We start from the raw sequence: 15,993 nt of genomic DNA on the forward strand, positions 1-15,993 counted from the left end.
TGATGCACCCCACTTCTTGTCAAATTACGCCTTGAGTCACTCTTTTCCAGTTTGCCTTTAGTAAGTTGGGATGGTCCTACAACATAAAAACAACATTGCCAATGGTAACAATCAATGAAATTCAACAAAGACCTTCTAAGCTTTAATATCTCTCTCTCTTTCTCTTTCTCTTTCTCTTTCTCATTCTCCCTCCACTCACACTAATTACAATATTAAAGCCAAATTAATAACATGCATTTAATGTAGTAAGTTTCTTTGTACTACTTTTGAATGCTCATTCCTTCACCAAAGAGTCACTTACCAACAACCTCTTTCAGCTTCCAGGTAATTTAACCACCTTTATAGTTTCCTATACTTATATATCAGTCTCATCAATTCTCATCTTTCCATATACATGCTTCGTGTTATCTCATAACTTTCTTTGGTATATATGACAGAAAAATGCCACAGGAGGTGTCTCAATCACACAACTCATTTTTCTCATCTCCTTCAAAAAGAGGATTGAAAGGTATAGTTTCTATGAACTTCACAGAGGAAGAGAGTTTCAACGATTACGATTTGGCTCACAGAAAAGCAGAAGAAGCAGGTAAATAATACATGCAATTTTTACATATATTAATTATTACCCCATGCCATATATTATATGTGCATGAAAATTATCAATCCCGAGTAAAATGCAGTAATTTTGTTGGAGTATATGTAACATTATTTACTTTAATTATCATACATTTTTTTTAATCTTCTGCAACATGAATCTAAACATGAAGATAAAAAAGATGATTAATTGATAAAAAAAGATGCTTGAGTTGAGGCACAATTTTTGGTGTGATGAAAAGCAACAAATTTCATTTCATTTGATTCTTTTGATGTAATGTAATTTAATTTGTTTCTTCCTTTTTTTCTTTTTGTCAACCCAATTATTACTTTGGCACCTCTTTAATTAACAAAAGCAAAAAAAAAAGGTTAAGAAAACAGTGACTATAAAAGAAAAAGAATGGGTCCAAATTAAGTATATAGCCGAAAGAGTTGTAGGAAATAATTTTTGATGAAAATCTTTGACTTTAATTGTTGATTATGACTTTGTAAGTAAGCAAGGAGCACTATAATTTTGGTTACATAATGAGTTGACACACTTTGCTACAACTAATGATTGAAGGTTTACTTTAACTTTAAAATTTAATACTATGTGATTGATTTTGAAGTAATTGAGCAACAAGTCAAAGAGATTATAGAACCCCTTCACTAATCTCAAGAGAACAAAAGAGTGGATAAAATTATGATATTGCAAAAGACATTGAAATTATACTTTTAATATTATTAATATTACATTGTTCTATTTGAAATGAAACTCAATTTGAATTTGTAAAGTCTTACATTATAAGAGACTTTATTGAAAATAATCCATTAGATTCTCTGACGGTTCGACTTTGAAAGATTGATTAAAAATATTTAGTCTGATCGCATTTAATTTGACATTAATTTTTAAATATTAAATTATAAATTATATATTTTATTATTATAAAAACACTATATAATAATAAGTTTAATGGGATATAAAATATATAATATATTAAAAATTAATAATATAAAATAAAAATGATAGATTATGATTGAAGAAAATAAAATAATAAAATAATGAAATAAACAGGTTAAATTAAACTAATAAAAAATAATTAAAAAAATATTAATCAATAATAAATTAATATTAAATAACAATTAATAATTTTTTATAGTTAGATAGTCTAGTGGATGAAATCTATCCTAATAAAAATGAATAAATGAGATGTCGTATTTTTGCATCAGATTTCCTTATATACCTATTAGCCTAAGTGTCTTAATAAGACGAATAATTTCTTATTCATATAATAATTTTATCTTAGTGATTTACATTGATTTTTTTTTAATTACTACTTAATAAAAAATACCTTAAAAAATCTAATATATATAGAAACTGAACTCTAATATTTTTTTGGTCCATTAAAAATAAACTACACACAATTTTTATTTTGTTGAGAATTTCATGTAAAAGATAATAACAATAAAAGTGTTTATAGCTGAAACGGTGTCGTATATGAAGAATCACATTTGCGTTAATTTGCCATGAAGAACCTAACGAAGCTATTGTTAATGGTGAAAACTGCAAACAGCTTCAAGGCGATACGAAGCCTCAGAATGGCTACGTCAAATGGACACTGTTGCATCTTCATTCTTGCCTCCAAAACCGTCGCAACAGCAATTCTACCTCGCGCTTCGCAACGGTATCATTCTCTGCAACGTCCTCAACAGAGTCAATCCCGGTGCCGTTGTCAAAGTTGTCGACAATTCTGCACTTGCTGCTGCTGCTACTGTAGAAGGAGCAGCGCATTCCGCGATTCAGTATTTTGAGAATATGAGGAACTTTCTTTATGCGGTTAAGGATATGCAATTATTGACTTTTGAAGCTTCTGATTTAGAGAAGGTTCGTTTTTCCCCTTTCTTTCTTATTGGCGTTTATAATTTTCTTTTGTTGAGATTTTATATTTGAATTTATGTAAATATTATATGATTTTTTAGACATACTACTGTTAATGATTTTTTTTTCTTCATGAATTTAATCTGTATGCATAGTTGGTGTTGAATATTGTTATTACACATGCATTCAATTATAACTCAATTATATAATTTTGTTTTCCAAACACATTTTGGCTTTGAAGATGACATTGTGTATGTTTTGTTTGAAGTTTGGAGCATCCAAAATTGATTTTGGATGTGTAGATTCGATTTTGATATGTTTGATTGCTTGTGTTTGGTTATGCGGTGACGAGAATGAATTCTGAGTGAATTGATGTTGTAGAAAAGATTATGCTTAAAAGTGAGTTGGATTTAAAATGATTTATGTTTGGATATATTTATGTAAAAGTGAGTTGTAAAACAAATTTCAAATGTAAAAATCATGTTTAAACTCAGAAGCTACAAATTCTAACTTCAAGTAGAATCAATTCTGAAGGCAGAATCAAACCCCACAAAATCATTGCAAAATCAATTCTATGCCTCAAGAATTGTTTTACTTGAAGATAGAATTTGTAGCTTGAGGCTAAACTTGATTTTTATATTGAAATTTAATGTTCAACTCAATTTTGCAAGAATTTATCCAAACACAAGTCATTTTACTTTCAAATCACTTTTAGTCAGAACCAACTTTACAAAATCAATTTATTCAACATTGATTTTCTTCACCACAGAACTAAACACACACATCTACTCAATTTCAATTTAATTAACTTGTTTGTTTTGTTTCTGGAAATGATTTTTTGCTTTCTGTTAAAGGAGGATTGGTGTTTTGAAACTTGAAAATGCAGGGGGGTTCGTCAAATAAAGTTGTGGACTGCATTCTATGTTTGAAGGGATACTATGAATGGAAACTATCCGGTGGAGTTGGTGTGTGGAGGTATGGCGGAACTGTGAGAATTACTTCCTTACCAAAGAGGTCTCCTTCTTCTTCCATAGTTGGCAGTGAAAGTGCTGATGATTCACTGGATGAGTCCGAGTCATCGCAGTATGAACATCTGCTAGAATTTCTTACCCTATCTGAAGAGTTCTTGAATGAAGAAACCAAAACTACCAATGTTCTTGCTTTCCTTTTTGATCACTTTGGACTCAGACTTCTTCAGGCTTATATTACAGAGACAGATGGGATTGATGATCTGCCTCTGAATACAATGGTCGGTAAGATCCTTACTGGTTTGTTGCATTGTTGTAGCTTCTGTTTTAGTTTATTAAAAAAATATTTCTTGTTTTTTATGATTAATTAATAGATGACCATGTAGAAGATATATAGTGGAGCCGTACGGTTCTGGTGTAAACTTATAAACTGGATCATAGTATTGAAACACTGGATTGTACTATGTAATCCTAAGGATTGTATAATCGAAAAACTACAGTAGCCATTCTGTTGTCAGAGACATAGAAACAATTGGTTGGTTGAACTCTGTGATCAATTGTTTATGTTCTTGTGTGTGTTTATCAATCTGTTTTCTTTAGAACCAGATTTGTTGTTCTAAGTTCTAACAATAGAAAATATAGTGCTAATTGAAGTTCAAATGATGTTGAATGTATAACAATGGAAAATATGAATAATGTTATAAAAGGAACATTTGCTTATAATTTCCTTTGCTTCGTGCTGTCTTATTTCTGATTTAGGTGACAATTTGTAGGTAATTGATGCCTTACTCAGCAAGGTAGTCAAAGATTTCTCATCTTTGCTCGTTTCTCAAGGCACTGAGGTACTTCATACGTGAATTTTATGTATTTCTACTTTTCCCTGCAACACGATTGTCATTTACTCATCCTTTTCCTTTTCCTTACTGCAAAATGGTTTATTAAAATACATATACTTCTCACCAATTTCCGCAGCTTGGACTTTTCCTGAAGAAAATATTAAAAGGGGATATTGGTTGTCTCTCAAAGAGGGAGTTTGTAGAAGCTATCTCACTATATCTTAATCAAAGAAGTAGTTTGGCATCAAATGATTTCTCCAAATTTTGCATTTGTGGTGGCAAGCGTGATATTCTTCGACAAAACGTCAATTACTCTGCCAAATATTCTGAAGTTATCAATACTCAACAGAAACAACTTGAGGTATAATTTTGAATAACAGGTCCTACTTCTCTTGTTGCTCTAACATATGAATTTAAATTAGCAGTTTAGCACACCATATGCTAAGTTTCTTTTTTCTTGCTGCAGACGGTGAAATACTTCTTTGAAGATACAAAACTTGAAGTCAAGCAAATTCAATCAGAGTGGGAACAAGAATTTAGTAGGCTAGGTAATCCTGTAGTACTTCGTTTTAATTCCATGAATAATGTCTTCCTTGTATGCTGACTTAAGTTCTATGTATGTCCTAATCAGAGCATCATATTAAGAGCCTTGAAGTGGCCTCCTCTTCTTACCACAAAGTCTTGGAAGAGAACCGTTTTCTTTACAACCAAGTACAAGACCTCAAAGGTGCATAAGAATCCAAGACGCATCCTAACAATGAGTTTGATGAATTCATTATTTTATAATAATATTTAGATTAATTAATTTATTGTCTTGCAACAGGGGCCATTAGGGTCTACTGTAGAGTGAGACCCTTCTTACCGGGACAATCAAATGGGCAGTCTACAGTAGACTATATTGGAGAAAATGGAGACATGATGATTGTGAATCCCCTCAAGCAAGGAAAAGATGCAAGAAGGGTATTTTCATTCGATAAGGTGTTTGGAACAAGTGTAACACAAGGTATTTTAATTATTTTGATAACTTGCTGCAAAAGGTATATATAGTATAGGGCCGACATGTACTTTGTTCCACTAGTATCATTTGCATTTATTTTGTCTTCCTGATAAGAAGAGTAGAAGACTTATCAAGTATAAAAAGTAAAATTCGAGTATAACATATTTGTACATGCTGAGTCTTTAAATTTCAATAATGGTCATGGGATCCTGTTAATATATTAATGATTTGTTCTTGCAAATAAATACTAATTGTTATGTTACTTTAGATCTTAGTTGTTATTGTTTAAACCTTCTCATGATGTTTTCTTCTTTGTCATCTTCAGAACAAATTTATGCTGACACTCAACCATTGATCAGATCTGTTTTAGATGGTTATAATGTATGTGTCTTTGCATATGGACAGACCGGTTCAGGGAAGACCTACACAATGGTATTATTTACACCTGCATAATATTTGTAGTACATTTCACATTACATATATGTCGATGAAATCATTTGAACGGGCAAAGGAGGTATAGAATAATTTCAATTAGGATACCTACTATATAGTTCAGTCATGTTTCTCATATATGTATATTAGTTAACTTGATTAATTGCTTCTGCAGAGTGGTCCTGATCTGTCTGCTGAGGAGACATGGGGTGTAAACTATAGGGCTTTGCGTGATTTATTTTATATATCAAAGGAAAGATCAGATTCCATAAAATATGAAGTTTTCGTCCAGATGATTGAAATATACAATGAACAAGTGAGAGATTTATTAGTCAGTGATGGCTCTAACAGAAGATATCCTTTTTGCAAGCAGTGCTTGTTTGATAATTATTTTTTACTTCTGTGAGGTAGCTTAAATTCTTAACTAACTGTATTGTATGGATATTAGCAATAGCATTTATCTAATGGTTTTTATAGTTCCCTAACAAGATATACATTAGATGTACGGAACACTTCCCAGCTGAATGGTCTCAATGTGCCTGATGCATTTTTAGTTCCAGTTACTTGCACTCGAGATGTTCTAAATTTAATGAGAATTGGTCAGAAAAACCGTGCTGTAGGTGCTACAGCTCTAAATGAGAGAAGCAGTCGTTCTCATAGGTAAAATGTCATCTTCATTGACTTGAGGATCCTCATAGTTGTATTTAATAAAATTATTCATCCCTTCCCATTCTATTGCAGTGTTTTGACTGTTCATGTTCGAGGCAGGGAGTTAGTTTCTAACTCCATTCTTAGGGGTTGTCTCCATCTCGTGGATTTGGCTGGTAGTGAGAGAGTTGACAAATCTGAGGCTGTTGGTGAAAGATTAAAGGAAGCCCAACATATAAATAGATCACTTTCAGCACTTGGGGATGTCATTTCTGCTTTGGCACAGAAAAGTCTACATATCCCTTACCGAAACAGCAAGCTCACACAAGTATTACAAGATTCTTTAGGTAACATATCTCTCTATTTATTCTTTTCCCCCTGTTGCAAACTACTCATAATAGTTAGCGATAATAACATTAAGATTTAGTTTTGTTCTCCATTTCACTTTTCCTTACACACTGCTCTACTTAAGATTTTAGCTCCATTTTATATAATTTTATTGGAATATGATAACAATGCACATGGTTATTGACAAAGTTGTATGCTTGATTGATTTTTTATACGCATAATAAACTTGTCCATGTTTCTTTTGTTGTTTTATCAATAGGAGGGCATGCAAAAACTTTGATGTTTGTTCATATTAATCCCGAACTTAATGCTATTGGGGAGACGATTAGCACACTCAAGTTTGCTGAGAGGGTTGCATCCATTGAACTTGGGGCTGCTCAATCTAATAAAGAAACTGGAGAAATTCGAGAACTGAAGGAAGAGGTTTGGACTTCGGTCATAAACTTTGCAATTTTGAATCTAATATAAACAACAAATGAAGGAAATTGGATCTTTTTTCAGATATCAAGTCTCAAATTAGCATTGGAAAGAAAAGAAACAGAGCTGGAGCAGTGGAAAGCTGGGAATACTCGAAATGCTACAGAGTCTCCAAAACCAAGAGCTATTTCACCTTATCACTTACCCAAATATGGCACTAGTGGCAGCATTAAGCCTGAAACTAGTCAAAGACTCATGGATGATAGAAACTTTGAGGTTATTGAAAAATTATATACTCAATGATAGAAGTCGGTGTAACACGTACATTTGGAAATTATGCAATACCGAATCGTAACTTGTACTTTTTCTCAATGAATTCATCTGAAATTATATTTTCAGGCTAGAAGTTGCTCTTCGGGAAAGCAAAGAAGGTCAAGGTTTCCCTCAGCATTAATGGACAAGGAGTCCATACCAAAAATGTCGCTTCTCACTGAAGAAAAATTAGCCAGCTCAGCAAAAGGAAGATCACCATCACCTCCAGTTAGAAGATCAACATCTACCGACAGAGGATCAGTCATTAAAAGCAAGTTAAAAAGTGACACAGCAGATAACCAACCAGTATTAAAGCATCCATTTCCAGCTAGAGTACCTGTTAACAAATTTCTTGTCACAATGCCAATGGCTACAACCCTTGAGAATAATGCAAGGTTGCATATGAATTCACCAGAGCCAGTAAAACATGAAGAGGAACAATTCAAGCAAGCACTAAGTGCTGTAAGACAAGGCGGTATTAGGAAAAGCAAGGTTGAAACTAAGGCTAAGACCAAACCTAATCTATCATCTCCCTTTAAGATTCAAAAGCCTGAGTTGATCCCGTTGTTTACTGCTGGCATCGAATATGCTGGTGAGAAGACAGTGGAGACACCTCCAAAGAGTGATCACTCTGAGCCCGAAAATGATCTTAGGTTTGTTGAGTCTGGCGTTCGTGGTTCTTTAAATCAAAATAAGATACGTCAAAACTTTTCAAGGAATTTTCAGTACCTGGAATCAAGGTATGGCTAGCTGTAGCATGAAGTAACTTTGCTTTTTTTACTATAATTGTTTCTTTTGTAAATTTAGTTACTATAATTGTTTCTATCTTAAAAAGATCATGTCTCCTTAGCATCATGGTAATGATAATAGAGCTTTTTTGTCATATGCAGAGGAATAGTGCAAGCAGAAGAGCCTTTATCAGCTAGAAAAGTTGAAAACAAACTTTTGAATAGTTCAGGTAGTAATCATAACGAAGGAAATAATACATCCATGCCTGAATTTAGAAGGAGCCGATCTACCCCACGCAGAAAGTTTTTTGGTTTATCGTGAGTTTTTTCGTGTTAAACAGATTACTAAATTTATAAAAAAATATAAGGTCTATTTTTGTACTGGAACTACTACAGATGTTGAAGTTCCGGCTTACACAATTTATACACTTTTGAAATCTTGAGGTTAATCTGTGCTACCTATAACCTATCTCTTGTATTCGGGGCATGCTTTGTAATTTAAACTTTGTATATCAATATATTTCTGAGTTATTGAGTTTTCTAGGATCTGTGATTTAAAGTTGTTAGCTAAGACTAGTAAGTTAAATTGTCTTTGAAGTTGTTGATTTCATACAGCTGGTAGTATGGTTGCTCATTTAATTAGATCCTCAATCATTGATTTTGTTTTTGCCTATTAAGTGAATTTATGACCCATAACAATTAATTCAATGGGACTTGGTAAGGACTATTGATCCAACTTATTTATTCAAGACTTAAATGTACCACATAGATGATCAAGGTTTTTGGCCAACCATTCTAGTCAAAGAACACACTCATAGTGAAAATGAACCATTTGGTTTTTGATTGACATATCCTTGCAAAGCAAGTTGCATTGTGCTTTACACTGCATTATAAAATGTGCGCCTTTCAGGGGGGCAAGAGAAGGATAAGGGTAGCGGGTCGAGGAAGCACCCATGCTTCAATTATCATCAACTTTCATAGATCTGGCTCCTTTGTAGATGCTCCCGTCTCATCAGAAAAATCTAAAAATTTGGACTAATCAAACAATTAACAAATTGATACTAAGAAGTTGAAATGGCTTTAAAGAACAATGACTGTGATGAGATAAAAAAAAAAAAAGAGAGCCAAATATTAGCTTGTAAAAGGATTAGCACCTTGGTTAAGATGATGTCATTAATTTCCTGTTGAGAAAGCTAGAGAGAAGGATCATACATAGTGCACAATTTGGACACATCCTTTGATGCCAAACTAGAAATTCATTATTAGTAGGGTCCATGCATGTTTCTTCAGAATGTAAGAAGAAGTGCAACATAACATGGATATGTATTGAAGCATGATCCATTGACACTTACTAACGTGACAACAAACTAGTCATTTCAATGCTTCCATTTGATCAATGTCAATCTCACATGGGATGGAATGGGATCACAATACAAGAATTGTACTGTCTAAGTACAATGAAAGCCTACAGTATTTTCATACAATGAGGTTTAGATAATGCAGCAAGTACAATTTTAAGAATATCCTTCTTGTGTGTCTAGTCTAAGAAATCTGGTGTTTTTATGGTATGGAAAACATTGCATGGTGCTGCTCATATGCAAGTATTAACATTGCCATCCAATTACACCGGTAGCACTAAAGGGACTAATACTCTATAAAGCACGGATACCGGAAACGCGACACATAATATTAATCACATATGTATTATGTATATTTATATGGTCAAGATTTATTTCTCTGTCACAGTGTGACTCATAAATATTATATGAATGTAAAAATTTTAAATAGTCAATCTTAATATCTATATAAAAGATTGCATGATTAAAATAAACTCATCTAGTAATCTAACCAAATCCCATCTCATACTCAAGGGGAAGTTTTCAATTGCTGGAAAGTCTCTCAGACAGCACATGCATCTGCATCAGTCATGTGATATTGAACATGGGACCATGTGAAAACTGTTTTGAAAGGCTGGCTTGGATGTGCCTTTGTAGTTGTGTGGGGATGAGAGAGAGAAAGAGAGAGAGATATAGAGAGAGAGTCAAGGAATATTGTTCTGTATCAAAAAATTACAAATACTAATATCCAAAATTGCCAATCATTGTTTCATTTTATTACTCTCTTCCTCATGTAGAGTAATATTTATTTATAGAAGTATTGAAACTAAAATTGTTAGGTACATTTCTAAAGAAAGAAATAATATTTATTTATATATATACTCAATATATGGATTCTTGAAATATGCAAAATTACATTAAAAGGGTAGAAAATTACCACACTAGATTGCCATAAAATCACTAACTAATAATTCAAGCTCTAACTTGGCATTGCATTAGACTGTACAAATGGAATGAAGCACAACTTCTCCATGACACATGACAGTGACACTAGACACCGGTAATAATTTAAGAAAACGGAAGTGATGTGTCGATGTCAAACACTGATAGTGTTAGACAATGTTAGACATCAGACACGACTTTAATCAGAGATGTCAGTGCTACATAGATCTCATATGATGTGTTCTTGCTCAACTAGAATTGAATCAACCGTCCGAGAAATTATAGGAGCAAGTAGAAGATCCATGCGAAAGTACATTCTTAGGAGGTGGTGGAGAACTATGAGATGATGTTAAACCTCCTAACTTCAATACATCAGTGTCTGCTCTTGATGTCTCGACAGGCTTAATTTCCTTGAGCATTGCGACAACATCTTTCATTGCGGGACGGTCAACCGCTCTCGTGCTTACACAGAGAAATGACACTGCTAAAGTTTGTAGCATTTCATGCATGGTAGGATCAGCCCTTCCTCTAAGCTTTGTGTCGAGGATTTCAGAAGGATCGCCTTTGCTAGATAAATGGTTTCTAACCCATTGAACCATGTTTGCACCTCCCGGAAGAGTCGGATCTAACGGGTGCCTTCCTGTTAAGACCTCAAGTAGAACCATACCATAACTGTAAACATCACTTTTCTCAGTTATAGGCTGCATTGATGCATGTTCTGAGATTAACAAAAAAACAAAAAAACAAAAATTAGTACTATTAAAGGGTTACCAAATGGTTAAGTGCTTATCATATAAGTGCTTATGTATAAGTTATTTCTATAGCAAAAGATAAAATAAAGTCTTACTATTTTTATATAAGCTATAAGCTGTTTTCATAAACTATCTTGGAGAGCTTATGAAATAATCTAAAAGATTTACCAGGAGCCATGTATCCATATGAACCAGCAAGGTAATGTCTTTGAGCTGGCTTCGAATTAGTATCGTCGTCATTTTCAGTTGCGATTCTTGCTAAGCCAAAGTCGGCGAGGTAAGGTTGATAGCTTGGACCTAATAAAACATTCATGGCTTTGACATCTCCATGCATTATAGCAGGAACACAATCATGGTGCAAATATGCAAGTGCGTGAGCCACACCTAATATAACATCATATCTTGTTTCCCATTCCGCTTTTCCCTTTCCTGAACCATGAAGTAACGAGCTAAGGCTTCCGTTGGGAAGATAGTCGTAAAACAGAAGCTTCAGATTCCTGTTGGATCCCCAACCGAGAAGCCTAATGATATTCTTGTGTCTGATTGAACCTAAAGTTTGAATTTCGGAATCGAATGCTCTTGATTCTTCTGATGACCACATCTTTTTAACCGCGAGTGTTTCGCCGTTTGGAATTATTACCTTGTAAACAACTCCTGAACTTCCGGTGCCAATCACATTGGATGATGTCAGATTCAAGACAATGTCGTCAATGGAGAGTTCAAACTTTTGATACAAAGTCACCTCCCAACTTTCATTTTCCATGAGTGATTTGTCCGCTATGTGCGAACGAATCAAGACATAGACTGTGAGCAGAACTACCACTGCACTCGTGCTTAATAGAATAGACATTACAGATTTCATAACCGGTTTTGCATGACCTTTGGATTCCATTCTATCACCAATATCTCCAGCAACGTAGAGACCTTCGTTTTCGGCAAGATCACTAAGAGGGAGTTTCCGAAAGAAAGGAGTGTTAGGTAACTTACCAGAGAAGGAATTGAAGGAAACATTTAACAAAACAAGATTTTCAAGGTCGGAAAGAGAATCTAAATTCCCTGAGAGATTGTTATGCGAGAGATCAAGCACTCCTAGTTTCCCAAGACTCGAGAATTGTGATGGTATTTCACCAGAAAAATGGTTGAAACTGAGATTAAGAGAGATTTCTAGAGAAGGAATTAGACTCAATTCCTTTGGAATTTCTCCAGTGAAACTGTTGCTTCCAAGGTCTAGAAGCTGTAGCTTATTACAAGACAAAATCTCTGATGGGATTCTTCCACTTAATTGATTCTTTCCTAAGTTTAGTTTACTTAACTCGACCAACGAACCAATGGTATGACTCAATTCACCTGATAGACTATTGTCCGACAAATCAATCAATTGTAGGCTTTTAGGAAGAGAATCTGGAATCGAACCGGTGAGACTATTTGAATGAAAGTCTAGAAACTCAAGATTTTGACATCTAGAAAGTGTTGGAGGAATCTCACCTACTAGATGATTGCTACTTATATCCACAAAATTCAAACTATTCAAGTTACCGATTTCATTCGGAATGTTACCTGATATTCTATTGTGATTCAATCTAAGTCTATAGAGGTTTGTGCAGTTTCCTATATCAGGTGGTATAAAGCCTGATAAATCATTGGAAATGAGCAAAAGTTTTGTGAGATTCCTCAAATTAAATAGCTTTTTTGGTATTGCACCGATCAAGTTATTGTAAGAAAGATCGAGTGATTGAAGTTCTTGACAATCTGAAAGACTCTCCGGAATTTTTCCTGTTAACTTGTTCTGCCATGCAAAGAACAAGTTCAAGCTTCTCAAGTTGCCAATAAGAGGAGGAATCTCACCGGAGAGAGCATTGTTGTCAACTTCAAGTTGCGTCAAAGAAACGCAATTTGAAATCTCCGGAGGTATGATGCCTGAGAGATGATTCACACTCAGTTGAAGCTCTTGAAGATTTGAAAGCTCGCCGAGAATCTTCGGTATGCTACCTGTTAAGAGATTTTCCGAAAAGTCAATGACTTGAATCTCTTTGCACCTTCCAAGCTCTTCTGGAATAGTACCTACTAAATTGTTCTGCCATAAGAGTAGACTCTTTAAATTGTGAAGTTCTCCAATTTGAGTTGGAATTGAACCCGAGAGAGAGTTCTGATACAAGTAAAGATTCTGCAACTCACTGCAATTTCCAATCTCTAATGGAATTGAGCCTGATAACATTGTTGTGTAAATGGCTATAGTTCTGATTCTCTTCAGCATTTGGATCGAAGAAGGTATGCTTCCTGAAATACTTGTTTCTGCGAGGCCTAATAGGATCAAGTTTGTGCAGTTTCCGATCTCGAAAGGAATCTCACCTTTGAGATTCTTATTACCACCCGCTCGAAACACTTGAAGCTTGTTCAACAAACCAACACTCTTTGGAATTTCGCCACTCAAATGATTATCATAGAGTGTAAAGTTCACAAGACTTGTTAGATTTCCAATGTTGGATGGAATGTCTCCTTCGAAGAAATTCGTGTGAAGAAACAAACTCTCAAGTTTGCTTAGTCTGCAAATTTCTTCTGGTATTTCACCAAACAAAGAGTTTCCACTTAGATCAACGAGGACGAGCTCGTGATAATCTCCAATCTCTTTCGGTATCCTTCCTGTGATGTTTGTCGACGAGAGAACAAGAGCCTTCAAGGACTTTAGAGGTTGAAAATTCGAAGGTAACTCGCCTTGTAAACGCAACGATTTCAAGTTTATCTCTATGACATCTCCTTGTGGATTGCAATACACTCCAAACCAGGTGTTGCATGGTGTTGTGGTTAAAGAATTCCATGATGATAATGCATCTAAAGCTTCTGAAGTATTGTTTAAACTGTTTTTCCATGCTAGAAGAGCTTGTCCTTGTTCATTGAGTGAGTTAGAGTAACAAAATGGAATGAGAAGAAAAGAGTTTAATAAGAGAAACAAGGTGAAGGTGAAGGAGAAGTTTTTGGGAGAAAGTGAGAGATTCCTTAAGTTTTCAGACATTGTTGAGAGAATAGGACTGTTGATTTGTTTTGGGATTGTAGAGGGGGAAAACCCATGTTTTGTTTATAGAGGAAACAAGAGTATACAAGTTCTTGTTTCAAGAGCCACCTTCTTTATTTCTTTTTATTAATCTAATTCTTGTTTGTTTAATCATAATAATGAATAGATCATGTTTTCGTTCTCTATAATAATCATATACATGTTCATCTCACGTCATCTTTTCACTTTTTATCCGGTGGATTTTCACTTTTTGAATGGATTCCATTCATCAGAGTCATTTTAAGTTTTTCGAGATCTTGTACTGGTAAGTCTCAGTTCTATTTGGGCCGTGACTGCGTTACACGGGCTCAAAGACGACCCTGGTTTCACTGATAGTAAAATATCATGTGAAAAAAAATGGTGGAGCTAAAAAATCATGTGAACAAGTTTTTGCTCCCCACATGGGCACTATAAATAGTAAGTTGTTTATTTTGTGCATTATTTGGTGACTACTGTTTATCCTTCCAATATTTTAGTTTCTATGGTTGGTAAGAAACCAAGTACATGTCAGTAGCACACTACTACTACACTAGGAATTTGTATGTAGATAGAGGATAGAACTAATGTGAAATTAAATTGGATGCCTCACCAATTATACTAGGTTGATTATCAAACAATTGGAACATTAGGAATATTTTTTGGATGGTATTTATTTTGGTCTGTTTTTGTGGTCCACTTTTATGTGGTGGAAGTTGTTGAGCCATAACTATCTATATAGTTGCTACCTTGTGCTTTTCAAAACTACAACTAGAAATTGTAAAGAGATGCTATTGTTGGGTTTGTTTCTACTGTCAAAATGCATGAAAAATATATTGAGTATCCATATTGAACAAGAGTGAAAAGGAAATTTCTTACCTAAGATTGTAAATAACATGAGTATCCATGTTGTTTGTTGGTAAAGACATGGTAGAGGGGTAAATTTTACATGGATCATCACATTTTGATTTAACATGGCACCATGTTCTCTAACAATTAATTTTAATTGACATGTTACAATTTCGGTAAAAAAAAAAACTGTGAATTCGTAAAAGTCAAACATGAATTTGAATTATTGTTGCAATTTTAAAGACGGAATTGTCTATTCACTCCTAAATTCTCTGAAAGTTCATTTATGTTGTTTGAGACAAATAAAATGACTTATATTATTACTTCGACAAATCAAAAACTCATAATTTTAATTGTTTAGTTTCGATCAATGGTTGAGACCGTTGACAAAATAATTATCGATAGTTATGACTCCATTTGCAACCATAAAGAACAAATATATTTAGTTATGCCTTCTTTACACATGTTTTACGATTTTTATACTAAATGAAATGTTTGATGTTGATATATTAATTTTTACAGAAAGATATAAAAATGTATTAATCATAGTAGAAAGATAGTATATCTGTCACAACCAGATAAACCATGATTTTAGAAAGTACTATTAGAAGCGTGACTTTTGTAGAATACGATATGGATGGTTATATTGATCATGGTCTTCTGTCGGCATGTGTTGAGAGATAGAACTCTAAGATGTCATCATTTCATCTTTCCATCGGTGCAATGAGTATTACTATGGATGATGTCATCATGTTTCAATTCAATTATCGGAAATGCTCTTTATACCAACCATTTCTTTTGCATTTCATTGTCGCAAGTATTTATCTTCTATTAGAATCATAATCCGATATTCTGATAAGTATCCCAAAATCCACTTCGATATAAATTTTAAGAAAATTATTGTGTTCTATTATCGAAACGCTGAGAGAGAAAGAGAGGTAGGTAGTTTC

General features: G+C 33.9%; 2 protein-coding genes across 3 annotated transcripts; one reads left to right on the forward strand and one right to left on the reverse strand.

Annotated features, from left to right (window-relative positions):
• The first annotated feature begins 53 nt into the window (after positions 1-53).
• On the forward strand, positions 54-8,681 carry LOC127084695 (kinesin-like protein KIN-14F). Of its 2 annotated transcripts, XM_051025193.1 has the most exons (17): positions 54-324; positions 438-586; positions 2,148-2,458; positions 3,339-3,701; positions 4,194-4,262; positions 4,393-4,617; positions 4,723-4,804; positions 4,888-4,983; positions 5,080-5,259; positions 5,579-5,685; positions 5,861-6,039; positions 6,181-6,345; positions 6,427-6,680; positions 6,941-7,104; positions 7,183-7,374; positions 7,498-8,150; positions 8,301-8,681. In XM_051025193.1, the coding sequence occupies exons 2-17, from the start codon at positions 442-444 to the stop codon at positions 8,458-8,460; spliced, it is 3,345 nt and encodes a 1,114-aa protein (XP_050881150.1). In that variant the 5' UTR covers positions 54-324; positions 438-441; the 3' UTR covers positions 8,461-8,681. The 2 variants fall into 2 exon arrangements, with proteins under 2 accessions (XP_050881150.1, XP_050881151.1); XM_051025194.1 differs by lacking the exon at positions 54-324 and having other exon boundaries at positions 386-586.
• A 1,646-nt stretch (positions 8,682-10,327) lies between these two features.
• Positions 10,328-14,317, reverse strand: LOC127084696 (leucine-rich repeat receptor-like serine/threonine-protein kinase RGI4). The gene is made up of 2 exons (XM_051025195.1): positions 11,338-14,317; positions 10,328-11,135 (listed from the first exon to the last, which is right to left on the reverse strand). Exons 1-2 carry the CDS (start codon positions 14,177-14,179, stop codon positions 10,681-10,683), a joined length of 3,297 nt encoding a protein of 1,098 aa, XP_050881152.1. The 5' UTR covers positions 14,180-14,317; the 3' UTR covers positions 10,328-10,680.
• Positions 14,318-15,993: the final 1,676 nt, after the last annotated feature.

The sequence above is a fragment of the Lathyrus oleraceus genome, chromosome 5 (genome assembly GCF_024323335.1).
Source record: "Lathyrus oleraceus cultivar Zhongwan6 chromosome 5, CAAS_Psat_ZW6_1.0, whole genome shotgun sequence".
Classification (NCBI taxonomy): domain Eukaryota; kingdom Viridiplantae; phylum Streptophyta; class Magnoliopsida; order Fabales; family Fabaceae; genus Lathyrus; species Lathyrus oleraceus.

Bases quoted from the DNA above. Each gene is read 5' to 3' on its own strand.
- LOC127084695 (XM_051025193.1), top strand. From the start codon at position 442: ATGCCACAGGAGGTGTCTCAATCACACAACTCATTTTTCTCATCTCCT. The intron at 587-2,147 runs GTAAATAATACA...AACTGCAAACAG, and splicing joins CAGAAAAGCAGAAGAAGCAG to CTTCAAGGCGATACGAAGCC. The intron at 6,346-6,426 runs GTAAAATGTCAT...ATTCTATTGCAG, and splicing joins AGAAGCAGTCGTTCTCATAG to TGTTTTGACTGTTCATGTTC.
- LOC127084696 (XM_051025195.1), bottom strand. From the start codon at position 14,179: ATGTCTGAAAACTTAAGGAATCTCTCACTTTCTCCCAAAAACTTCTCC. The intron at 11,136-11,337 runs GTAAATCTTTTA...TGTTAATCTCAG, and splicing joins ATATGGATACATGGCTCCTG to AACATGCATCAATGCAGCCT.